This window comes from Copadichromis virginalis, linkage group LG14, assembly GCF_057382275.1.
Source record: "Copadichromis virginalis isolate Kocher_CV1m ecotype Utaka linkage group LG14, C_Virginalis_male_GT1.1, whole genome shotgun sequence".
Lineage (NCBI taxonomy): Eukaryota > Metazoa > Chordata > Actinopteri > Cichliformes > Cichlidae > Copadichromis > Copadichromis virginalis.
The window spans coordinates 36845830-36872267 of record NC_140631.1 but is presented as its reverse complement, the minus strand read 5'-3'; the positions used below and the strand labels follow the sequence as shown (position 1 = coordinate 36872267).

General features: G+C 41.6%; 2 protein-coding genes across 7 annotated transcripts; both read left to right on the top strand.

Annotated features, from left to right (window-relative positions):
* Positions 1-2218: 2218 nt before the first annotated feature.
* Positions 2219-18510, top strand: bicra (BRD4 interacting chromatin remodeling complex associated protein). Of its 4 annotated transcripts, none has more exons than XM_085430684.1 (15): positions 2219-2263; positions 6868-6913; positions 7017-7062; positions 7655-7720; positions 7983-10052; positions 10243-10410; positions 11702-12301; positions 12701-12893; positions 12976-13073; positions 13261-13395; positions 13497-13549; positions 13642-13790; positions 14909-15003; positions 15105-15207; positions 15333-18510. In XM_085430684.1, the coding sequence occupies exons 2-15, from the start codon at positions 6873-6875 to the stop codon at positions 17144-17146; spliced, it is 5631 nt and encodes a 1876-aa protein (XP_085286810.1). In that variant the 5' UTR covers positions 2219-2263; positions 6868-6872; the 3' UTR covers positions 17147-18510. The 4 variants fall into 4 exon arrangements, with proteins under 4 accessions (XP_085286810.1, XP_085286809.1, XP_085286811.1 ...); XM_085430683.1 differs by having other exon boundaries at positions 15102-15207; XM_085430685.1 differs by lacking the exon at positions 7655-7720 and having other exon boundaries at positions 15102-15207.
* Positions 18511-19025: 515 nt separating this feature from the next.
* On the top strand, positions 19026-25588 carry ehd2b (EH-domain containing 2b). 3 transcript variants are annotated; one of them, XM_085430702.1, is made up of 8 exons: positions 19026-19295; positions 19367-19429; positions 20532-20997; positions 21134-21310; positions 22279-22394; positions 23462-23874; positions 23980-24144; positions 24266-25588. In XM_085430702.1, exons 3-8 carry the CDS (start codon positions 20777-20779, stop codon positions 24812-24814), a joined length of 1641 nt encoding a protein of 546 aa, XP_085286828.1. In that variant the 5' UTR covers positions 19026-19295; positions 19367-19429; positions 20532-20776; the 3' UTR covers positions 24815-25588. The 3 variants fall into 3 exon arrangements, with proteins under 3 accessions (XP_085286828.1, XP_085286826.1, XP_085286829.1); XM_085430700.1 differs by having other exon boundaries at positions 19026-19429; XM_085430703.1 differs by having other exon boundaries at positions 19027-19429; positions 22279-22376.
* Positions 25589-26438: the final 850 nt, after the last annotated feature.

Genomic DNA, 26438 nt, shown 5'->3' with positions numbered 1-26438 from the left:
TGGTTCTGGAATATCTGTTTATTGTCTGGTATGAGCTGGTATGAAAATCTAGAACTGGGTTATCCCATAGTCTATCCAGCTAACCAGCTAACAACTACTTCTAGTATTTCTAATCACCAGTAATGTAAAGGAGAACACATCACAGCTGTACAGAGACTGCTGTAAAGTTAAGTGGTGTCATAACAGTAAATTTCTATTCATAAAACACAACCCTTAAAATGTATTAAATAGCCTCCTTCATTTTCTCTTTTGACTATAACTCAAACACAGTATGAATACAAAATATGCATATGTAATCACAAATAGTTACATCCACAAGCTATAATATCCAGCACAATGGTTCTTGGTTTGTGATCAGCCTAAGAATAAATCGATGGATGGATAGTCAGTTCATTAGAACTGCATGTAACGTTACATGTTAATGGGTATTAACACAGTAAAGTGTTAAAGTGATATCACGTGGTACTTCTCATAGTTTGCATATACCACTGATTTCTTAAATATGTTTTTAAAAATTTTAACAAAGAACAGTCAAACAGTTCAACATACACAAAGCAACACCACCCTCTTCCCCCCACAAACACACATCCACACCCACACACCTGACAGTTTTACTACACAGCAAGACAATCAAGGCTTATTTAGAAAAATAAACAAATACATGAATAAAAAGAAACATAATTATAATGGTGTTAATGAGTAATTAAGTAAAACAAGGAAAAATAAAAACAGTTAACTGTTCCCCACAAATTCAAGTGCACTGCATGCATGTCTTTTCAGTGTAATCAGTCAGCAACTGCCATCAAGTTGTAACAGAGTTGAGGTTATTTTCCAAGTCTAGGGGCATACAATCTGAAAAGAAGTGACCACACACTCAGGAATAACTCTTCATTTCCTTTTATTTTCCTTCATTATTTTAAATTCAGGGAATTTAAAATAGAAAGTAGCTCGTCCACAGAAGGACTGGTAGCTCCCCTTACGATAAGGGTTCAGATCGCGCGAACAGGTGTGAAATGTGTGTGTTTAGTTAGTTTGTTGTTTGCTTGTTTTAATCAATTTTAAATCATGCTTTTTATTTGTTTTTGTTTCTAATGTCTCTGTAAAGCACTTTGAATCACCTTGTTGTTGAATTGTGCTATACAAATAAATTTGCCTTGCCTTGCCTTCATTTCCATGCAAAATGGATGTTAAAAATAGTGATAGTTGTGATTTTATTTGTAGCAGCTTCTGACAAATCCTCCTGACATAATTACTCATGTGATTTGTGTCTTTTTGTGTTTTTGAAATTATTTTTGGCTCTGTTTAGCAGTGCTCAAACAATATTATTGATATGGACCATATAGAAACGTTTGCACATTATAATGCTGAACAGCATACTTCAGGGTCACCACATTGTCCAGGTGAGCAAACCTGATTATGTTTGTAACATTCAGCAGGTGTTGGCAGAACACTAAACATTTTTTGGAAAGTTAACATGGTCCAATATGGCCTATCGCTTTTCAGTATAACTGCAGTATCCTATATGTATATATGGATATTGATTATCAGACAAATAATTCATATCAGATTTGCTGTGTAAACTGGTACACTATTTCTGCTTGCTTTGTGAGCTGTACTAGGCTACTTTGACTGATAAACACTTTATAGCATAATCCGTGACTAAGGGTGTAATCCCCCTGTAGCAAAAATGTAATTTTAATGTATTTTATTTGAAATTATAATCCAATTATACTTACCCACAAATACCTAAATGGAGGAACATTAGAATAAGGGAGTTACAAGACTAAGTTTTATAGGACACAAATAATTAGTAGTTAAAAGTAGTGCATAACTTCAGTTACTTTATATTAAAGGATGCACAGATTAGTAATTTTTAGTAGTGCACTGCAACTGTATCAGGGATGTGCCTTATCAGGCCCAGACGTTTCCAGGTATGTGCTATTTACTTCGTTTTTAAACATCAAGGGTTAGCTTTTCGCGCGATATCAGCTGCAAATCTCCAGTCCTTTTTCCTAAATTTCAGACTTCAGCTTTACAAACAAAAACAGCCCCACAAATTTACTGAGAAATGTGTTTAATCGTACGAAAAAACTTTGCCAAGCACGTCGAAAGAAAAGTTCTGCCACGGTATACGCAGGAGGATAAGATTTCAATCAGGCAAACCGGAAGTCTCCTGTTTCCTGCCTTGTAGTTGGGTCCTGTACAGCAGCCCGTGCGAGGCTGTCCTGGAGACCCCGCGCTGCCTGCACCTCTATCGTCTCGGGTGAGTTTGTTACAATGTAGCAATTTCTCTATTAATCCAAAAAACTGTTACAAAGCTGCAATATTCGCGAACTGCACGCGAGCCACGAACTGCACAGCTACCGCAATCGAAGCGCCACGCTGCCGCACGAACCGGCGAACATGCTCATTTTCCACCGAATTCCCAAGCATACCCCCCTCATCCAAGAGTATTCCAACATTAACTCATATTTTGCTTACAAGGAGAGATAGCTAGCTACGCAATTGCGTTTACGCTTCAAATCAGACAATACTGCCTTGTCTTTGTCAAATCGAGGCATCGTTGTGCACTAGGGGTGTTAAAATTGTGTCACTCGCTGGTTTGTTTTGAATGTCAAAGCCTCAAGCTAGCTGTACGTCTCAATATTGTTGATAGCTTGTTGGCTTAGCTGGTTAGCTAGCTAGGCTAACGAAAGTCAACCCAGATGCGTTAAAATGACTGAAAATGGAGGCAAAACAGTGGTTTAAAATTAAACGTTTTGTTAAATTAGTGTTTTAAGTCAGCAGTGTGGCTACGAAATACTCCGTGTTGTGAGTAATAAGCGAAATATACATGCAAAGCTCTTTGAAAACACTAGCTAGCATGTAGCAAGCCTCTTGCAGTGACTCCATTCATATCCTGCGTACTAGCTGCGCTCTAACCGAGCAATGGCTACGATCTGCTGCTGCTTCAGAGCGGCAACTGGGTGTACGGTCGCTTTATAGGTCTCGGTAAACTCGTGGAAGCTGATTTGAGATGGTGTTTTCGTGTTGTTGGAAACGAAAGGCACAGCTGGTGTTTTGAGTTGTGGTAAATTCAGCGGGAGGCGAGAGCCCGTTCTCGAAATCTTTGCAGGCGGAGCGAAAACCGCGCGTTTTCAGTTTGTTGTCTATTGCCATCCGCTGTTTTTTCGGATTTTAACAAATATGAGTTCTGCTTGGTCTCTCGATGAGTTCGTTACCACATGGGGATTTCTGTTGTTGATAAGTGTAGGTGTTAAAAGACGTTGAATTTTTTGAAAATCAGTTTCTGTATTTAACTGTAAACTTTATTATTATTTTATAATTTAAGGACCTCATATTTTATTTATCACGTCATGCTTGCTTTATCCTAACAAGACACCGAAATATCTGACAGTGATAGGTGATGTAATGATTTAATGAGTCATTACTCATAATTTGAATTTTAAAAACACACAGGCGAAAATCAAGGACTTTGAAATTAATGTGATGGACTTCATAAATGTTTATTAATATTGTTATTAACTAACTATGTAGCCCATACTACCTAAGAGTAATTAGAGTGAGTTTATGTTATTCGGAAACTATAAGAAAAACATTAACATTGAAATTTGTGTTGATAATGTATATCTAGAATGGGTTAATACCATAAAATTTCTTGGTGTGATCATTGATCATAAGGCCTGTTGGAAATCACATATCACTTATGTGAGGGGAAAGTTAGCACGGGGAAAGTAAAACAATTTCTGGATAGGAAAACATTGTATATGTTATATTGTGCTTTACAATTACCATACATGAGTTATTGTGTAGAGGTTTGGGGCAATACATATAAAAGTAATATTCAGACTATAATCATAATGCAGAAAAGGGCTATTAGACTAATAAATCAGGAGGGGTATAGGGCTCACACAAACGCACTCTTCATTAAGACGCAAACTATAAAATTCCAGGATCTGGTGAAGTTTAAAACAGTGCAAATAATATATAAGGCAAGGAAAGGGATGCTCCCAATCGAAATAAGTAAATGGTTCTTAGAAAGAGAAGGGAGGTACAATTTTAGAGGGAAGTGGAATTTAAAATTACAAAGAGTAAGAACAACATTGAAAAGGATGTCTATTTCAATAGCGGGAGTTAAATTCTGGAATGAATTAAAAGAAGAAATAAAGGTCAGTAGTGATATAAACCAGTTTAAAATAAAACTCAAAAAAGAAATTTTAAATAAGTATAAGAATGAAGAAAATGCAATTAACCCAAGACAGCAGTTAAACTGATGTTTATTTTCTTCTGCAAATTAGCAAATCTAAATATAGTTTTAGTTGAACATGAGAAAATATATTTTTGTGATGTTATGTTCTAAGTTGAAGGCATTGTATACGTTTTTTGTTCAAATTTAGATGATGATGATGTAAACCTGAGGGGGTAGGGCTAAATAAGTATATACTTCTGCCTACTTTTCAAACAACTACATGGAAAGATTTTATGAAATGTTGGTGAATGTATATGTTTGAAATAAAAATGAACTGAACTGAGTGTTTAAATATAACTTAGTCTTTTTGGATGCCAAATGACCATGATGGTTAGTCCAGCTTACTGGATAGCTTTGGAAGCAAGAAAAATGTTTAGATTTTTAATGCTTGTGATTTTTCAATAAAATGCATTTCTAGACCTGGTAGAGTTATGACATTTTTACATTACAGCTTAATCCATACCCTAAACTATGTTGGAATTGAAAGTATTTCTGTATCTTGACAAATTTTTAGTCATAAAGAGTAAAATAATACATTAGTTCAGTTTAAAAACAGAATTAGAAGGTTTTGTGCTTTTAGAGAGATACTGTAAGCTAGTATAGGCTGTTCTTCATCAGTGTTGCACATCGATAGGTAATTAAATGTTAAATGTTTAGTTGTACTCTAATAAATTAAAAGGAACGTATCTTATTGTGAAATTGTTTTACTGGTGTGGCTCACTAGAGATCAAATTCAGTTGTATGTGGCTCATTAACTGAATATAGTTTGAACCCCCTCTTTGTCTAAACTAACGATCTGAGAACATAATATTAAGATCTGTGGTTTCTTTTTGTAGTTCTTCTAAGGAGTGAGCAGCTAACTCAAATCTATGTTCAATTACAATTATGACTTCCAACAGTTATGAAAACAAGATAAATGAGGTAACAGAAATATTTTTGCTTTCTTTTTTTCTTTAGTTTCTTTTTGCAGCAGTACGCTAATTTTGCCTTTCGTTTTTTAATCCAGTGTACTTGTTTTCTTTACAGTGGTGTTTATTTGCCTCTCACTAAAAACCCCAAGTCACGCCCCCAGATGCTGTGACAGTTTAAATTTGGTTAACAAGCAAAACAAATTAATCTGTTTGGAAACCGACTGATAACCAGGAGTCCAACGGGGAGCAACAAATATATTATTTCATTATTTTTTTAAGTTAATTAGGAACAAAGTAATAGTGATTATGATATTTGCACCAATAGAATAATTTTGACGTTTTCTCATGATGACAAGCAGTGCTGAAAATATGTTTTATTGCTACTTTGCAGTGCTTTACAAAAAAAATTAACAAAAATTTGTTACTTCAAAGGATTAGTAATATTAAATAATCGTATGAAATTAATTCCTGTCATGCTGAAGAAGCATAGGACTTGAAAAACATCACTGTTCTGTAGTTCACTATCAAGTGTGGCAAGCCATAAATCAGCTTCTGTGTAAACATTAGGGCTGCCACAAACGATTATTTTGATAGTCGACTAGTCACCGATTATTTTTGCGATTAGTCGACTAATCAGATCATCATCCATTGGACGTACAGCATACAGCTTATTGCACCAGCAGCATCTGGTCTTATATAACTATCATTAGCTTACAGCTTGAAGTGTTTGTGCTAACTAAAAATAAAGACAAGATGGTAGTTTATTAATTTTTAATGAAATTTGCAGATTGTTTCGGTGAAGTTTAATAAACTCCTTGCTTTCTAAAATATAACAGGACACCAGAGTATATTCTCCAGCGTCTCACACTTCTGATAATCAGCTGTCTGCTTGACAGTTTTAGCTGTGCAAAAACTATAACTTTAATCTCAGCCAAACCGATTTACTCAGGAACAAATAAAATACTAAAGAAAGCCAAACAATAACATTTTTAAGTTATCTAAGTGACTTATATATATGTTTAACCTGACTAGCAAAAGACGGCGGTGGGTTTGAAAACGATTTGCCGGGAGTCCGGTGTTCTCACGGCTCTAGTTAGCCTTGCCCCCGCCTAGCTGACGAGCTAGTGGGTAACAGACGTCTCCGAAAACGTCGGAGCGCTTTTGAAAATATGTGGTGTCTTGATAAACTGAGCAGATATTTGAGGTTTACACAGCTACATTCTCGCCTGAAAATATGTTAAACGTTTATTTTGTGACCCAGAAAGAATAATAAGAGTAAAGTTAAAACTAACTAGCTGCCGCCATTGTTGACAGCTGCGCTATGAATTCTGGGACACAGCTTCTTCTTCTTCGGGGTTTAACGGCAGCTGGCATCCTCTGTTTCAGTCCGTTATTACACTCTTAAATCCTACTACTCATTCCTGCGTCCTTTGTGATCTTACAAAGCTTCAAACGATGCGTCGACTATTAAATTAGTCGTCGACGATTTTAATAGTCGACATAATCGTGGCAGCCCTAGTAAACATGGAGACAAAAATGGCTGGGTTCGAGTCCACTCTGGACATTTCTTGTGTATCATTCCCCTCACTCTCACTGTTCTTTTGCATTGCTCCCTACTGCCCTATCAAAATAATAATAATAATTAAAGCGTGCACTGACAATGAAATAAATCAAGTTGTCATAAAAACAATTTCTCATCTTTAACAGTTGTCATGGATGATGAAGACGGCAGGTGCCTTCTAGATGTAATTTGGTAAGTTAATGATGACTCGATGAAAATCGGCTAAATCTCATCACAAACTGGTCAGCCATTTCTTCCCTTGTACTGTGAAGATTCACTTTGTTTTCTCTTGCAGTGACCCAGAAGCTCTCAATGACTTTCTTCATGGATCTGAGACCCATGTGAGTATGAGTGGGGGAGGGTTTTTTTTTTTTTTTAAAAAAAGAAAAGAAAGAAAGATGTCTCCTTTTTTTTTTTAAGTTTATGATTTCTATTTACAAAAAGTGAGTTTGTAATTGATGTGATGAGGAGTCATAATTATGCATATTTTTGTTAGTGCTGGCATCAGTTAGTGAAGTGTGACTCTGTACTTAAGTCACTTTAGATTACACGTTAATGCACTCTGAAACCTGCTTCCCTCACTGCTTTCATGTAATTTTCTTATTGCTGTATCTGCTTAATGGTTTTCTTTGCTTTTGATTTGCACTATTTGTAGTTCCAGCCTCCCTTCCCTTTTTATTTGGCATATTCACAAAATGAGAAACGATAATACTAACGCTTCCCAACTCTGTATTACACCTATCATTTTGCATTTTTGTCACTTATCCTTTTACTGGTTCTTTTACAATCTGGGTTTCCTGGACTGTATTCTGTCCTTTCCTTGCCCTTCCCCTGGCTGATGGTTTGTATATTTATCTGTCCTGGTGACTTCTGCCTGCTGGTTTGGGTGCCTTTGGTTTCCATCTTTCCTATCCTTTGTGGGTGTGTCTGTAGTTGGACACTGACGACCTTTTGGATGGTTCAAGTGACCCCTCCAGCTCATTCTTCTCTGCCACTGGGGTGAGTAAAATCCCCCAATGCTCTTCCTTCTGTTTTCTATTTATATATGTCGCATGCTTCACCTATTACTCCTCTCCCATCTACTAACAAATCTACACTTGACAGGCTTTGTTTTGCTGCATTCTGACAAGATATTTTTGTGGGGTTTTTATATTTGCATTACTTTGTTCATTTCCACCCCTTACCATCATATCTAGTGATAAAAATTTACGTGTTACCTGATTTCACTTATTTCCTCTTCGTTTTCCTCCGTTCCTTGAAGGGCCACGTTCCAGAGGTCCAGCCTACAGCCCAGCTGTCGGCCAATGAGTCAACAGGCCTTCCTAGAGTCAGTGTTGACTTGGACTTCTTGGAGGATGATGACATCTTGGGAGGGTCCCCAGGTGGAGAAGGTGGGAGCAATGGCATTGGGACAAATCATGAGCCATGTGACATCTTGCAGCAAAGTTTGGCTGAAGCCAACATCACAGAGCAAAGCTTACAGGAGGCAGAAGCTGAGCTGGACCTGGGCTCCTTTGGAATTCCAGGCCTTACACAGGTGGTTCAGACACTGCCTGATGCCAGCCTTGCTGGGGCTGGAAACAGTGCTGTTGGTGTAGGCATTGGTGTTGGGGGAGCAGCAACAATTTTTCCCGGGTCAGCCACGAGCACCACTGCTACTCCCCCCAACGCCACAACTGACATGCTAGGGTCAGTCCTTGCTCAACAGGGCCTTCAACTCCAATCCCAGGTCATGAACAAGGCAATCAGTGTTCAGCCATTTATGCAGCAAGTGGGCCTAGGAAATGTGACGCTTCAACCCATTTCAAGTCTTCAGGCTCTTTCTAATGGGAGTCAATCTGGACATTTGGGTATTGGACAGATTCAGGTTGTGGGTCAGCCTACCGTCATGACTATCAATCAGTCTGGCCAGCCAATCCTGGCTAAAGCCATGAGTGGTTACCAGTTGCACCAGTCTGGGCCAGAGGTATCAGGTGCTGGTCCTCAGCCAGGGCTTGGAGGCTCAGGAGGTGGACTTCTGATCCAAAGTAATAAAGCTACTCTCGGATCCCCAGCTTTAAATGGACCGGCTGTTTGTGTCAGCAGCACAAACAGCAGCAGTGGTGGTACAATGACTGCTCCTGCTGGGCTTGTGGGTTTTGGCAACACCCTTCTAAGTTCAGGAATAGGATCCCAGACACAACCTCAAGGCCAAATCATGCAGAACGTGATCATCCAGCGCACACCACCACCTATTCAGCCTAAACCCCCTCAGGGGGGAGCCATCCAACCGAAACTCTTCAAACAACAACAGCAGCAGCCACAGCCAGCACCCCAAGTCTTGCAAAATGATGCCCACAAGGCCCTAGGGCTGCAGCAACTTCCAGTTTCTGCTGCTCAGAATGTAGCCTTCCTGACAGGAAAGCCAGGCTCCAATGTTGTCCTGAGTACTCAAGCCACAACTCAAGGCGCTCAGTTTCAGCAAACCCTCTTCAAGCCACAAGCAGCACAACCATCTGGCAAGCCCCTGAGTGTACACTTGTTAAACCAATCTAGCAGCATTGTTATTCCTTCTCAGACAGTTCTGCAAGGTCAGAACCACCAGTTTCTCTTGCCACAGCTGCAAGCAGGTGGGCAGATCCTGACCCAGCACCCCGGGGGCCACATCATCACAAGCCAGGGTCCTGGTGGACAAATCATTGCAAACCAGATTTTAACTGCAAACCAGAATATCAACTTGGGTCAGGTGTTGACGTCGCAGAGCCATCCTGGGGCAGCCCACATCCTCTCTGCACCCATTCAGCTCCAGCCTGGCCAGATGGGCACGCCTACCCTCTTTCAGATGCCTGTCACATTGGCTCAGAGCCAAAATCAGACACAGACCCAGACTGTCTCAGGTCATGCCCAGACAGTCATACAGGGCATGCCAATTCAGAACCCCCTGACCATGCTGAGCCAGGTGGAAGGACTGAGCCCCGCTGTCAGCCTTCAGCCAGCCTTGCAGCCTCAGCCAGGTGGAGTCCCTAGCAGCACAGTAGCAGCAACTATGGCTCAAGGACAGCCTGGAGAGTGTGTAACTGTGCTGGGAAGCTCCACAGACCAGGCTACTCATCCCACTCAGCAGCTTGTACCACAGCCATCTATCCTTGCCATGCAGCCGGCTTCTACTGTGTCCACGGTTACCACTGCATCTTCCTCCTCTCCGTCCATGTCAGTTTCCACCTCTTCCTCTGTCACAGCAGTGGGGCTGGTCCCCCCTCAGGCTCAGCAAAGTCCAGGGAGGTTACTGTTCACCAACCAGGGCCCCAGCATGATCCTGAGCCAAGAGTCTCTGCAAATGTTTCTTCAACAGGTCAGTGTTCAAACTTAAAACTTTTGCTTACCTTGTGTTCAGTTAACATTGTCTAAAAAGATGAATAACATGCATGGAGTGATATCTTGGTTTGACCTCTTTGGTTTACTATTTTACTCCCCCTTCCCTCCAATCCCCTTCCTCCTTCCTTCCCTCCCTCATCCTGAAATGGTAAATGTACTCCAATCAGGAGCAGCACCACCAAACAGAGAATGAGTCAACCCCCTCTGTGGGCGTACCTGCATCTGTAATCGTCAGCAGCAACAGCATCACTACTCCGGCCCCTGCTGTCCATGACAGCCAATTAACTGACTCTTGGGTGGGCCAGAGCCACAGCCCTTCCCCTATGGTAAAGCAGGTAGAAATGCCCCTTTATGTTGAGCCCCACCCCCTTGTTGCTGCTGCTGCCTCCACAACAATGTTAGGATATCTTATCTTTTCTCCTTACTATTCTGTACCTCTCTTCTGCATTGGTCATTGCTTCTATGGCGCTCACCCTTGCTCTGCATTTCCAAAGAACAAATATGATTGTTGGCTTGCGGCTTCTGTGTGTTTCTTACGTTGCTTAATTACATGCAAAGGCATGATCATTCCAGTTGTCCATACCTATTGCGTGCTAACTACTCTGAATTTAGGACTGGCAAACAATATTCAAAGGAATATCTTTTTCTTTTTTTTAATTCATTTGATATTCTTAATCAGTTCTAACATCCTTGACTCAAAGCTGAAATGGGCAAAAGTTATGGTATAATTGGACTATATATTTTAGCATGCTGAAATATACGAGATCTAATCTTTTTTGGCCTTTTCTGGATTTCTGCCTACAGCAGCAAGGCTAGAATAATCTCTTCACTAACACTGCTTAGTCACAGTAAATGAACTCATCTTCATCTGCTGCATTACTGATTAAGGACTGATGAATTGATTCACTCCACACTATCTTCCACCTCTCACCCCTCTGTCCCCTAGTGTGACCAGGGTAATGAGCCCCCCCAAAACCAAAATGACATGTTCACCTATCCCTCGTCCCTCAAGTCTGCAGATCACCTCCTAATTTACCACCACAGACCCACAGATCTTGATTTCTTGCTTTTGTCTACAGTTTTTCTTTTTGGCTCGCTAAATAATCATTGCCCTCTTCTTATGTGTAAATGCTAGAAATAAAATCTGTGAGCTTCTACTACTTTTACTTTAAAATCTATTAGTTTTTAATTCTAACACTTTGCTTTTGTGTTTGTTTGGTCGTTATTTACTTGTGTTTGTGTATGTCGGGATTGGGTGATAAATCTGTATTATTATCTATTAGTTTATTTGATTGTTTCTTTTTTTTCATTTTAAAGTGTGTGAGTGTATTATGATATTTGCAATTAGGATTTTTAACCTAGGTGTAAGTATTAAACTCAGTATTATGATGCATACATATAGTACATCATAATAAATATTGATGTCAAAAACGTGAAAAGCCATATCGCCCAACCCTACTTTGTGTCAAATCTCAGATTGTGTGCTGGACACTTATTCGCTATAGACTTTTTGTATGTGATTTTTCTTCTTTTTTTATGTGCTTAATATCCTGATTTCATTCTTCCTTAAACTGTTTGCTCCCTTGAATCAGATAAGCATACTGTATTTTGATTCCACTTCTTCAGGTACCCTCCAGTGGACATCAGCAGCCTCTGAAGATCCATAGAATGTCTCCTTGTCCACCTGCCACAGCACCACCAGTGGCAGAAAGTCCCCAGCCTTCCCAGTCTCCTCTTACTCTGAGCCAGCAGATCCAGTCACCACACCACCAACAGCAGTCACGCCCTCCCTCTCAGCCTCAGCCACAGTCGCAAACTCCTTCTCGCTCATGCACACCCTCATCTCACCCTCCACTCTTTATTGTCCATAACCAAATTGCAGAGTCCCCCAAACCAGCTCTACAGGGCCAGCCACAGCAAACGCCACCCCAACAGACACACATTCAAGTTCAACTTCAGCCTCAGCCGGCCTCTCAGTCTGCCCCTTACCAACAAGACATGCCTCCTATGTCACAGTCACCGAAGCCTCCACCTGCACAACATCAGTTCACTGCAGCTCCTGTCAGCGCTTGTGCCACCACTGTGGTTAAAACTCATGTTCCCATCCAGGGCCTGACATCAGATCAGCAACATAATCTGCAGTTAGTAGGAGCACAAATTCAGACTCTTTCAGCCATCTCTCAACCCTCACCTAAGCAGAAACAGCTGCTGGAAAGGCTTCACCAGGTATCATTACAATGTTACACATTTCTTCTTACTGAAAACTTGTAACGTAATTAGCATACAATTAGGGATCTTGACTGTAAAATCACTGTGTGTATTTTTGACTTATTCTTTTTTCTGAGGTTCAGCAGCATGCTAAGTTGCTTTCACTAGTACAGTTTGTATTGTCGTGGAAAAATAATATATGCGATTTCTGTATATATACTTAGTTGTTATTTTCCTTTTGTTCAGTTTAGTTCCATTTATGATTTTTTTTTCTGTTATCAGTTGGGTTAAATACATTGTGAACATTACCAATAAACCTACCAGTACAATATCAGCATAACTAAATTAGGAGCCTAAGCATGCTCCAAAATATTTTGAATGTAGGTACAAATATATCTGTCCTGATGGTATTTCCAGGTCCAGCAGAACATCATGCTACAAGCTAAGCAGCCTACTCAGCCTCAGCCTCAAATCACCACTCAGTTTAGTTCCCAGCAAGATGTGCCTCTTGATAAAGTGGTGATTGCATCATCATCAGCCAGCACTGGTACACCTGCTCAGCTACCCTCAATGCTGCAGCCGACATCAGTGCTTGTCAAAACTCCTACAGGTTAGACATTAATTATTGTCAGTGATGCAAAACAGACGTTGAAGTGTTTCCTTTTGTAATTATCTTTATTCTTTATTGCTAGCATCAAGTGACTTACAGGTATTCTCAGGAGCCCAAGGGCAAGCTGGAGCAATGGTGAATCAGACTGTCACTCCTGCCAGCCTTACCCAGCCTGCACAGGTATGTAATATAACCCAATTCCCAGTAAGAACATATGTGTGGTATTTGCCTGGCGTTATTTTGTGCTACTCTAACACCTTTGTCAGTGAATATAAAATTTAACAGGGATAGTATTTTCCCAATACATTCCTTTTGTATGTTTTGTCACTTTCTGCTTTTAAATTTCCCTCTTGTTTTCCTTTCTCAGGTTCAGCCAAAGCCAGGAGTGATAAGCTCTGTTGGAGGGGTGACTCTGGGGAAAGGTGGCATGCAGATACAGGTGTTGGGAGCTAGTCTGACTCAAATGCCTGCTCCACAGCCCCCAGCTTCAATACAAGCTCAGGTAAATGAGCGTTGCTACATGTTTGTACTGCCTCTGGTATTTAAGTTTTAGTATGAAGGGTTTTAACCCTTACACTTTATATTTGTTTGTTCCTGTTACAGACAACAACAATAATGAAAATGCCTTTCAGCGCAGAGCCCAGTAAAGAAGCCAGGTATGTTCCATGGTAATTTTCCAGGGCTTCTTTTAATTGATTCTTAAAAGCCATATTTGTGAACAGTATTAATTTTACACACTTCACTGCAGGATGCTAGAACAGCTAAGGAAACATCAGGGTTCAGTGCTTCACCCAAACTACAGTGCCCCTTTCTGCTCATTTGAGGACACACTGCACAGACTCCTGCCTTACCATCTCTACCAGGGAACTGCCAACTCTTCTCAAGATTATCAAAGAGGTAACAAATTGCCTCTTTTGTAAAGCTACCAATAGGGATGGGTATCGTTTAGGTTTTATCCGATACCAGTACCAAACCGGTACTTTTGAAACAGTGCCGGTGCTTAAACGGTGCTCAAACCGGTGCTTAAAGAATGGAGAACACAAAATTGGTCCAAAAACCTCTCATGTTCAGCTGTTTGTAAAAAGATAATAATGTTAGCCTTTTCTGCAGGTATGGGGCATATATGGTATCACTCTTGGCTGGAAGCAGTGCTTAAACAATGGAAAAAACACAAACTTTGTCCTAAACCTCTCATGTTTAGCTGTTTTCCACTTTTTCTTTGGTCATTTTAGCCTTTTTGGCCAGGGTGACGGGAGTATCTGCCATCAAAAAAGAAGACAGCCGCATGTAACTACTACGGTGTTTGCTAGTTCACCTTACATGCATTAATGTAATAACGTGGTTAGCCTACTCAACGTAAATTACACACGAACAACATTAAGCTACTCACGCAGAGAAGAACGGCTGCTGCTGCCATCATCATCCGTCATCATTTCTGCTACACTGGCAGGGCTAGGGGCCAGGACTCTCTTTGGGTTTTTGGGGGATGTTGCTAACTCCGGGTCCGATAACAGGCAACCCACCCGCAGTAGATGTGTGAGGTCTCGCAGCAAGCTATCAAATACGGTGCATTTCTCGGCTTTAAAAAAAAACCGCTATGCGTTGCCAGGTGTTTCATCGGATTTGAGGTGTTACCTCCTTTGACAGTATCACAGTATCAGCTTAAAGCACTTGTTGCAGGCTGCTGAGTTTGCATCTTTTGCTGTGAAGTACAGCCAGACTTTTGACCGCTTCGCCTTGGGCATTTTTAATCTGTAGCTCTGCTCTAAAAGAACTTACGTACCTGGACCCGCCTACTATCCTCAGAAACGTAAAATGATTGGCTAGAATCCAAAGTGTATGACATCTCAGAAAAAAAAGCACCGAAATGTGCGCTGCTTTTCGGTCTGGTTACTACCGTTTATGTCAGAACCGCTGCCATCGTGGCACCGGATATCGGTACCCATCCCTAGCTACCAATGTATTGCTTGATTTATAGTTGAGAATTTTCAACAATTTGGTTCTCTTTTACACAGTGGATGATGAATTTGAGAAGGTCTCCAGCCAGCTGCTGAAAAGAACTCAGGCCATGCTGGATAAATATCGTTACCTGCTCTTTGCAGAGTCAAAAGTAAGTTTATAAATCAGCATGTTCACTGCAAGCATTCTTAGTGCGTTTTTGTCCTGAATTGATTTTAAAAGTGATGCTGTTTGGCATATGAACATGAGCAGAGACTGGGCCCCTCGGCAGAGATGGTGATGATCGACCGGATGTTCATTCAAGAGGAGAAGGTTGCATTAAACCAGGACAAGATTTTGGCAAAGGAGAGGCCAGGTATTTTACCACTGTCTGTGGTTATTAAATTATTAATAAATAATTAAAAAAATTATTAATAAAATTTTGTAGGTATTCAAAAATAAAGGTGTGTTTTAATTATACATTTGTTTATTTACTTGCAGAAGAGTTTGTGGCAAATGTGCGAATGTTGGAGAGTGTTTCATCCCAGCAGAAATTATCATCTGCTGAACCCACCCCAGTGAGCGGAGGGGTATCTGCTGCTGTCCCTGCTCCAGCGCCTGCTGTTGCTGTTGCTGCTGCTCCTGCTCCTGCTGCCATCCCATCCCCTGTTCCAATCATTGCCCCAAACCCTCCGCCTGCACCCACACCAGTTTCTGCTCCTGCTTCTTCTCCTGTCTCAGTTCCTTCTGCGGCCCCTTCTCTTTCCCCTTTCCCTCCTACCAAGCTCGTGATAAAGCAGGGTGGAGGCAGTGCATCTGTGTCCTGGTCCAGTAGCTGTCCTCCTCCTCCAGCTCCACCAGTCAAGCCAGTGGCTGAACCCACTAGCCAGATCTCTACAGTTCGTACTCCAGCATCGTCATCCTCATTTTCATCCTCGACATCAAACTCTCAAGCGGCTGATGATGATGATGCTCTTCCACAGCGAACGAGCAAACCGCCTATCAAGACCTATGAGGCTCGCAGGAGAATTGGTTTGAAGCTAAAGATCAAGCAGGATCAAACGGGGTTCAGTAAGGTGGTCCACAACACTGCCTTAGACCCAGTGCACACACCTCAACCTCAGCTGAGCAGCCAGTCTATGTCCCAGACTCAGCCGCAGTCTGAAGCTGCTGTATCACAAGCGAAGGTTCACCCTTTATCAACCCCTTCGGCCACGGTTATCAGAACTCAGTCCCCTGTATGCACTACTTCGTCTGGCTTGTCAGTCACAATATCAACCTCTCAGTGTAACCCATCACTGAGAGGAAGTGTTCCCCCCATTTCAGCCTCATCTTCCTCCACCTCTTCATCCCATACTTGGTCTTCATCCACCTCCTCATCTTCCATTCAAATGAATGGGACTTTGGATCACCACGACACAGGTGGGGTCAAACACAACCCTGCCTCTACTGCCACTTCCTCACAGACAACTTGCCGTCTTCCCCTTCGAAAAACTTACCGGGAAAACATTAGTCCTCGGGTCAGACCTGGTGTCCCAGGTGGAGGAGATGAAAATTTGTCCTACCCCAGAACCACACCATCACCCCCCAGACACGAGGCCTCAAATCCTCCCTCAGAGCGGACAGTGATAGCAAGTGTGAAAGTAGAGAAGAGAGACAGGGAGGCTTTACTCACTCACACAGATTCAAGCCACGAAACTGGCCGTTTGGGGAGTGCAGTGCAGGGGCTGGACGAAATGGATGTGTTTAGTCGTGGTATCAAAACCACGCAACACCATCATCTCCCACAGCTTCTAGACAGAGAAGGGGCAAAGGAGAAAGGGGAAGAGCACACAGACCAAGAGACAGATGTAAGTAAATATAAGAGGTTGAGTGGAAAAAATCGACATAAGGCAGGAGGAACATTCAGAATGGACCAGCATGCCCCTGGGCCCCCGTCGCCAGAGTCTTCCTTCACACGAGACTCTTTGCTTCCTGCCAAACGCTGCAAGTCAGACTCTCCTGACATGGATAACGCCAGCTTCTCCAGCGGCAGCCCTCCAGATGACTCACTGAATGAGCATCTGCAGTGCGCCATTGACAGCATCCTTAATCTGCAGCAGGAACCCTCTACCCGCGGACACCATATTAAAGGGGGCAACAGCAGACCCCACCAACACCAAAGTCAGCGCCCTGGGGGCTCAGCGCCCTCATCACACAGACCTTCAGTCCCATCCTCTTCCTCTGCTTCTTCATCCTCTTCCTTGGCCCAGCACCCTCAGGTTGGTGGCCGCGGCCACAACGGCAGCCTGGTGCCCCAGACTCAAAGTAGATAACAGCCCCTCAGCCTCGGACTCACAAGGGGAACTATGAAACAGTTTAACGAGGCAGGGGAAAGGGGCACTGTGAAAACAGTATCACTGTAGTACTCTGCCAGGCTGTGTTGGCTTTGTTTGTTTATTTGAATTGTCCAAACATTTCTTTGTCATTTACAGTCTAAAGTTGCCCCATGATGGAAATACAAACATAGTCAAAAATGGTGAATTGCAGACTTGAACATGCTCGACAGATGTGCTCCCTCAGCCAAATTCGAGTAACAAGATGAAATTGTCAGTGACTATTGTTCTCTAATTCTGTCTTTATTTTTCACTTTGGTCTTTTTTTCCCCCTCATTCACTTGTTCATACATTCCTTTCATGTGGTCTGAGCACCAGTCTCTGTCCACAGCGGTTCATCTTCTGGTTTAATCAGTGTCGTAATGAGCATCAGGCATCTTATTCAAACAGTTTAAAAGGTAACAGCTTTTCACTAAGAGAGCTGCAGAAGAAAGGCCAAAGAGGTTACAGCAGTGTAGTACTGTAAACAGTCATAATACATCCAGTGTGCTGCCGGACCTACCATATTTGATTCTCTTATCGCAAAGATAGTGTTGCTCCAGAGATGCAAACAACAAATGCTAAAATGAAGCAGTCCAACTCTTTATCAAGACCACGCTTCTTTATGTAGTGTATTAACCCTAAATATCAGTTGCTTTGGTCTTAAGGTAAACTCCTCTTGAATTGAAAAAAGTGAGTACCATCAACCTCTGTGTGTCTCCATTTTAAACAGATATCATGTCTTTTTTTCTTTTCTTTTTTTAAGTAAATGTTGAGGGGAAAAAATTGAACGTTTGTAAAATTGGTTTGAAATTGACTGCTCAGATGCTGTTGTACTGTCAGGATGTAAATGAACTTGTAAGAAATGCATTTTTTTCTGCTTCTATTGTCAGATGATTTTCCAGTTTCTTGTTTTTAGACTGCACCTCCACTCACCCCCCTGTTGCCTGTGATGCCAGGTTAGGACTTTATGCATTTCAGTCAGCAGGGGTCAGGCAAGGTTTCTGTGTTTTCTGTCTTTTGGATCTTCCTGTCACTGTATGCCTGCCTCACTTGAGTTTTTGTTTTTCTTTTTGTTTGTTTGTTTGTTTTTATTTTCCCCCCTTTGTATAAGCCTGGTGGACAATTCAAACACAAACACAGCACAAGCATTGAAATTGAAAAAAAGGAACAATAATAATGTACAAAAAAGACCGTGAGAGAATTTGAAGTATAGTATTACAGATTAATTTTGTATTGTATTTATTGTGTATAATGACACTTTTTAAAAAGAAAATGTACATTTAGTAAAACTGTAAATTAAACCTTGCTTCTTTTATGAAATATTGCAGCGTCCTGTCCTCTGCTCTTTTATTCCTCAACTCTGTTCCACCACTCGAGGCTGCATTCCTTTCGTTTACTAACGCTGACCGAGGAGGACTGTGTGATAGTCAGGAGGAGGAGATGGTGGTAATGGTTTCAGCACTGGGGTGTGTTCTCTATCAGACAGTCAGCAGGTGGTGCATAGAAGTGAAATCATAGAGCTGGTTTGTATGCGTCATTGCTTGGAGAATCCGCAGAATTTGGAAAGAATAAGTCATTTTTACATGGGGGGTGGGGGACTAGCATGTCTAAATCTAAGGCATGTGATTATACTGAAATACAACTATTGTAAAACAAGGAGTTTCCAAGGTATAGTCAAAAGATTGCAGAGTGAAGTTGTATATATTTAAAATGTGCATAAGGACTGTGGGAGATTTTGTCTTTTTTTTTTTTTTTTTAAAAAGCAACTCCACCCAAATTATTTATTCGCAACCCCCTCCTCCAGTCCACGCCCTCTAGCCACGACTTAGTTCATCCTTGCCCTGAGTAGAGTGTTAGTGCTGCCCACATATTGCCAGGCATCCCTGGAAGAGGAGGTGTATTAAACTTAGAGAAGCAAGCAAGGAGAGAGAGAAAAAAAAAATCCTCGGTGTGGTGCGCCTGTGTGTCTGAGTGTTTGCCTTGGGAGATTGGGAACCCTTTCCAGATGATCTGAAGCTCATCTGAAATACATTAAACCCAAGAGAAGAACGATCCTCTAATTCAGCTGCGTTGACGCTCCACTGAGGGTTCCTATTTGCTGTTAGAGGTACACCCATACATGTAGCTGCAGCTCCCCAAGAGACTGTTTTCATCTCCTTAAGCCAAAATATTTTCCAGGCTCCAGAGGGCAAGATTGGAGAGCTGGAGGGAACTCCCTGAAGAAGCCTGCATAATAACTTGGTAAATACTCCTTTTAAACTTTAAATGTGGCAGTAATGATTGGCTTGCATTTTAACTGAAAATATGTAGCTGTAATTGTAAAGTAGAGGGAAAACTAAGCTTTGATTTGGTATATAATGAGTGCAACAATTTATAAAGTAGCTAAATAACTTTCTGTATAGGCTTCTGATATTTTTCACTCCCCTGATACTTGCTGCTCTTGCACATTTCAATGTTACTTTCCATGTTCCAGGTCCAAAATTTTGTTGCAATTCCGGTGTGCAAACCCACGAGGCATTTTCCTTCATCCTTAAACATTATAAACGGATCCCAAAGCCTAAACCAGCTTTTTGATTTTCACAGTGAGACCATAAATCCACGTTTACTCGTACAGCTTGGCCGCAGCAGAACTTTTGTATATAATGGCTACATTTAATGCCTCTCCATTAGATCTCCAGGGTTCGCCATTTTGACAAGAGGGCTTTCCACACTGGTCTTATGACATGTCAGGACTGTGATTACTGTTTTCCTCGGGGGGAGATTTTTTAATATCCTAGTTTAAATTGGATTTGCAAGAGAAGCTCTTCACAGATGAGCTAACATCTGTTGACATGTGTCTTGCCTATCTTCCTTAATGTCAGTCTCTTTCTATAATGAGTTATACCTTTGACTCTTAATCCAGGGTTTCTGTTTATATAGACTGCTGTAAAAAGATAATTACTCAAGGGTTACATTTGTTTTTCCATGAGAACACTATCTCCTGAGATGTCTCCTTGTATGAGCAGTCTGTGCACGAATTACATGTTCCACTTAGGGGAACTGCAGCGGATAAAAGAATGTCTTACTCATTTCACTGTAAAGGCATGAGCTGTGCCTGAGCAAATCCTGATGCAGGGCTGGGTTTGCAAGTTTTCCAACATGAACACCAACTTTTTCCAGGCATCCACTGAAAATGCTTGGCAGACTGAGGGTGGGCTGAAGTTTGCTTTAGATTCCACATTGTTTCTCTAGAATGTGGCAGACTTTGATCAAGCACACACAGGTTTCTTTTGGGATGTGGAGTTATCTCTTTTTTTCTGTTTGATTAAACCTCTACCTGCCTCATTTTCTCTCTGCGTTTCAGGATCTAAAGGTTTCAGTGTGTTGACTCAAAGGAGAAACTCCCAACTTTAAACTAAACACCAGCCCTATCGTTTCTCTAAGTGTGTGCAGAGAAGGGCTCAAGGACAAGTGAGCAGCATTCGTATAAATACAGGAAACACCTGAAGGTTTTTCCAAGGCTTGGCCACAGGAAATATAACTCCAAGCAACTGATATAACTCTGACACTGATTTTTGCAAGAAGCTCTCTATCCTCTTGTCAATCAATATGTCACGCTGGGGGAGAAAGAATGTGAAGAAGGCGCCTGAGGTGATCCACACTGTGACAGAGGGACTGAAGTCCCTGTACCGCGAGAAACTGCTGCCTCTGGAGCAGTACTATGGATTCCATGACTTCCATTCTCCTAGTTTGGAGGATGCAGATTTTGACAATAAGCCTATGGTGCTAGTTGTTGGACAGTACTCCACTGGAAAAACAACATTCATCAAGTAAGACACTACAATGCTATGGTATACATTTGCCCATTCTTATATCTCCTGAGTATTTCTACTTTATTTAAGTGACAGCAAATATAAACAAACAAACAAAACAAAACAAACTACAAGCTTTTTGTCTGATTTACAGGTATCTGCTGGAGCAGGATATTCCTGGGAGCAGGATAGGTCCTGAACCCACCACTGACTGCTTCACTGCCATCATGCATGGGGACGTGGAGTCAGTCATCCCAGGGAATGCCCTTATTGTAGACCCTAACAAGCCTTTCCGCAAACTCAATCCATTTGGAAACACCTTTCTCAACAGGTGAGAATCTGGCTTTTATTCACAGTGCGTTGTGATTTTTTTCCCCACTAAGCGAGACAGTTACATTTTAGCATGAAATAGGCAGAACATGTGAGAGAACTCATGGAGGGAAAACAGAGAAGGAGATATTAAGATTACAGAGAGTGTTTTAGCTCTGGAATTTCAAGTGCTTGTGCCAAATTTCAGAGGAGGAGGCACTTGCCTTATTTGTGGAAAAATGGTGAAACAGAGCGATATCACCCAAGAGGGTGATGAAAGTTCATGTACTCAGGCAGGAACTGCAATGTATTAAAGTTGAAAACTGAGGTTAGTGGGGTCTACAGCCTCTTAGGGTAAAGAGAAACACAGAAGTCACAGACTGTGGAGGGACTGGAGAAACTGTAGGACAAACGTGACGTTTATTCCTGTCATGTTTACTGCCCAAGCTGATGTTTTTCCACTGTTGTTAGCCAAGGAAGAAGTTACGTCTTACAGTGAAGTGAGGTACTAGAGGCATAGCCACGCAGGCCAGAAGTGACAGGAACTTAGAGTGCTTCTGTTAATGGGCTCCATCATGACATTCTGGTGCAAGTTTTCCAAGCATGCGTTCCTGTCTCCCTCAGCAGGGTATGTTTGAGAATGTATTTGCGTCTCTCCTTTTGCGTTGACTTCCTGTTCTAGGAACCAGTGGGCTCGTTAAGCCCATAAGCTGCAGGAAGCAGTGGTGTTGTTCTAAGCCCCACATCGTTAGCAGGCCTTATTGTTTGATTCTGGCAGTAATGGTCATTTTCCTTCAGGAAGCCCAGAGCAAAAGAGGCCTGCTTGCACACAATGGCCTTCAGTGGGAGGGACAGGGTGTGTGGACAGAGTGGCTTTCAATCTGCTCCTGAGATCGCTCTGGCTTTTTTTGATAAGAATTGACTATTTCCACATAATTTAGACTCTTAAACAATCTTATGTCATTCTTTGTTTGCTGATGAATATGCTAGATTCCAGTGTGCCCAAATGCCTAACCAGGTTCTGGAGAGCATCAGCATTATTGACACACCAGGGATCCTGTCTGGTGCCAAACAGAGAGTGAGCCGAGGTGAGGGAAAAGGCAAAGGTGAGGAGAGGGCATGGGGGGCCTGCAGAGACACACGTCCTTGAACATCAGCTCACAAACTCATCTCCTTGGCACGCCTGGCTAACTCATGGGACCAGTATGCTCTGTTGCAATGACATTTGGCAGCAGAGAAAAAAAAAAAACAAAAAAACATCTCTGCAGTACACAGCAGCCATAAAATCATAATAAGGAACAGAAACAGTGCAGTCAATTCTGCGAGCACATCTGGAAGAATGTACTGTTGAGCATTAACTATCACAATCACCTCACACCATTTTGTTTTTTTCTAATTTAATATTCACTCATGCTCCAAGCAAACCATTATTCCAATCAATCTGCATGAGCAACTAACAAGTTTAAAGTGTCAGTATACCCAAATTATGAAAACATATTTCCTTGCTTACCGCTGGTGGTATTTAGCCATGTAAACAGTTTTGGTTTGATCACTAGAATTTTTTAAAATATTCATCTGCAAGATTTGCTTCTATATCCTAAGAGGATGGAAGTAAATAAGATGTTAAAAGAGAAGTCTCAGTTTCTCACTCAACAACAAATGGACTGGATTATTCAGAGATACTGAGATGCTCTTTTAAAAGTAGGCTACTACTTTTTTTTTTTTATCAGTTCTTGTGCTGTGTGTACCACAGTTCAGTTATCAAAAATTTAGAGATGCTTTCTTAAAACCAAAAAAGATAAAAACCAAAACTATCTATGTGGCCATCCCACAAAAAGTATGTGGAATGTGTTTTCTTTGGGGGGATTTTGATGAACTTATGATTTAGTAGAATCATGTTGATACAGATCAACCAGTGCCTGAAAAAATATTAACTAATTTATTAGACTTTCACTTTCATACATTAAGTCAAAGAATTCTTTTTCATTATGTCTTGCACAAAAATGAAGCCTCTGTGACCGGAAATTCAGTCTTTGGGATTTTACAGATTATAATCTTTAGGGTTTGTGTCTGTGTCGACCTTCTTCCCTCTCCTGACCCTTGTTTGTTCAATGCATACTCCACATTTAGGTCTACGGATGAATCAGTGATTGCATCTTTTTTGTTTAAACAGGGTATGACTTCCCAGCTGTACTGCGCTGGTTTGCAGAACGTGTGGACCGCATCGTCCTGCTGTTTGATGCTCACAAGCTAGAGATATCCGATGAGTTCTCTGAGGCCATCGGTGCCCTGAAAGGCAACGAAGACAAACTGCGTGTGGTGCTAAACAAAGCAGACATGGTGGGCACCCAGCAGCTGATGCGAGTGTATGGTGCCCTGATGTGGTCCCTGGGGAAGGTATTTGGCACTCCAGAGGTTCTACGTGTCTATATCGGCTCCTTCTGGGCAGAGCCATTGCTGGTAAACGACAACCGTAAGTTGTTTGAGCTGGAGGAGGAGGATCTCTTTGCTGATATTCAAAACCTTCCTCGAAATGCAGCCATACGCAAACTCAATGATCTGGTCAAGAGAGCCCGTCTGGTTAGGGTGAGCGAGTTGCATATTTGTTCACGTCTCAGCATGTTTTCATTAAATGATTATTCAGAAAGTCATATTGGTGCACTCTGTGTGTTTTATTTCTCGAAATCCTAGGTCCACGCCCACATCATCAGCCACCTGAAGCAGGAGATGCGTTCTGTCTTCAGGAAGGATAATAAAAAGAAGAATCTGATCTATCAGCTACCAGTTATTTTCTCCAAGATCCAGCTTCAGCACAACATTTCTGCTGGAGACTTTCCAGACTGTGCTAAGATGCAGGTTTGTTTGAAACACTGGCTTTGTTTACAAGCAACTTCTGTTAACTTGTGGTTACAACAGGAAAGTTTATTCTAATGTAACTATTAATCTAAGGACTAACACATTATTCTCATTTTTAAAGGAACAACTGATGGTTCATGATTTCACCAAGTTCAAATCCTTGAAGCCTAATCTGATGGCATCCTTGGATGAGTTGCTCTCCAGTGACATTGCCAAACTGATGCCCCTCCTGAGGCAAGAGGAGCTGGAAGCAGGTGATCAACCAGGTGTGCAGGGTGGTGCCTTCTTGGGGACCCGTGCTGGACCTTTCTCAGAAGGTGACCCCTTTGTTGAGGAAAATGGAGAGGGTTGTGAGGAGGAGGAAGATTGGGTGGTGACCAAAGACAAGCCCAAATATGATGAAATCTTCTACAACCTTGCTCCCAACGAGGGGAAACTAAGCGGCACCAAGGCAAAGGACTGGATGGTGAGCTCCCGCCTGCCCAACTCTGTTCTGGGTCGCATCTGGAAGCTCTCAGATGTCGATCGTGATGGCATGTTGGATGATGAAGAATTTGCCCTGGCCAGCCACCTAATTGAGGTCAAGCTGGAGGGTCATGGTCTTCCCCCTGAGCTTCCCAACCGTCTGATCCCACCCTCCAAACGTAGGCAGAAAGGCTCTGATGCATAGACCATCTACTGGCTGTCACACCTATGCTACTGTTGTATTTGCTCTTATTTTCCTGCAGACCCAAATCTAAACGTTGCATGTTAGGTATGCAACGTTTCCTCTGAGAATGATTATAATCTTGCACAATGAACATGCTGTATTTAAATATAAGTTGACAAACAAGGGCTTTCAGAAAAGGATTGTGTATAAGTCAAAGGATCTGTTTGCTTCTTCCCTTTGACTCCTCAAAGTTGGCTTTTTTATGATGAATATATATTTGCTGAGCAGAAATGAAAGGCTGAGTCTAAGTGAGCAAAAATCTGCATGTACTTTTAAAAACTCCAGAGCAATTTTATTCTTAAAAAAAAAACACTTTTTTTGACATTTTAACATTCCTTCAGTGTCTAGATATTAGAGATTATTTGTAGGAATATGCCTTTTTTCACATGTGATCAGTCCAGTGAAGCATCATTTAGAAATTTATTTTCAACTTATTTTGTTGTGTTTTCAGCATTTTCTTCTCCATGTAACAGAACAATCATGTACAAATCTAAAAATCTGAATGCATTTCACTCTGATGCTTTACATGTCACATTTTTGTGCTGAATTTATACATTATTTTGTAAATTGTCGCTGTTTACGTTGTATGTGCAGGATCAGGATCTGCGTTGCATAAAAGAACATTACATTCTCAACTAGACTGAATGAATGCCATGTTACTGACTACTGTACACAGCTCTGCCAACTGTTCTTATGTTAACAACCATTGTAACCAAATAAAACTACCTGACTGTGTCTAGTGTCTTTGGTTATTCTTTCATACAAGCAAAAACTTTTGTACAACTTGAAAAGGTTTTTAAACTTAGTTATCAAAATGCCTACAATCTGAAAATAAATAACCTAAAATGGAAGTAATAGCTATGGGGGTTTGATTTGACTCTTTTTCAACAACATTTTGTGTTTTATCAAGCTCACTTGGTCTCTCAGTGACAGACCACATAAACAGTGACTCACAGTCTCCTCTGCCAAGTCCCCATACCACCATTTTCCGAGGCTTGTCGTTCCCACCATCTGAAGCCTTTTTTCTGCCCCTCGTTCTCTTGCACATACACATGCAGTCTATTTGTACCCCTTCATCCCAGTTTAGTTCTATGTTCGCATTCACATTAGCCTCCCAGCACACAGTGTTTGGTTTTGGTGTAAACTATGTGGTATGAGCGTGAATGTGTCCTGTGTAGAGCTGCGTATTTCACATAAGAGTTTCAGGCTTTCCTAAAGAAGGAGTGGCCTCCCCGCCTTCTTTTTCCACTCCTCCATGGAAAGAAACACAAATGAGAAACAGAGGCAATGCAGCCCTTTCCTCGCAGCTCTCCAGCTTACAGTGACTCACATGTGAAGAATGTGGTGGGCTGGACTGGGAGTTATTAATAACTCCTTTCCTAGGGTCTGCTAACTTTCCTCAGGATCTAAACATTGTACCTTTATGAAAGAACTTAAAATTCCCCTTTTGGACTGTTCCCGAGTGAGCCCTGCTGTTTACCACACCCTCTTCTATGTATCTGAGAGAAAAAGTGTGAGGTGATGTGTGTGGAAAAAACAGCTAAATCATCATAAAGACATGCAGTTTCTTGACTAAAAATGCTCT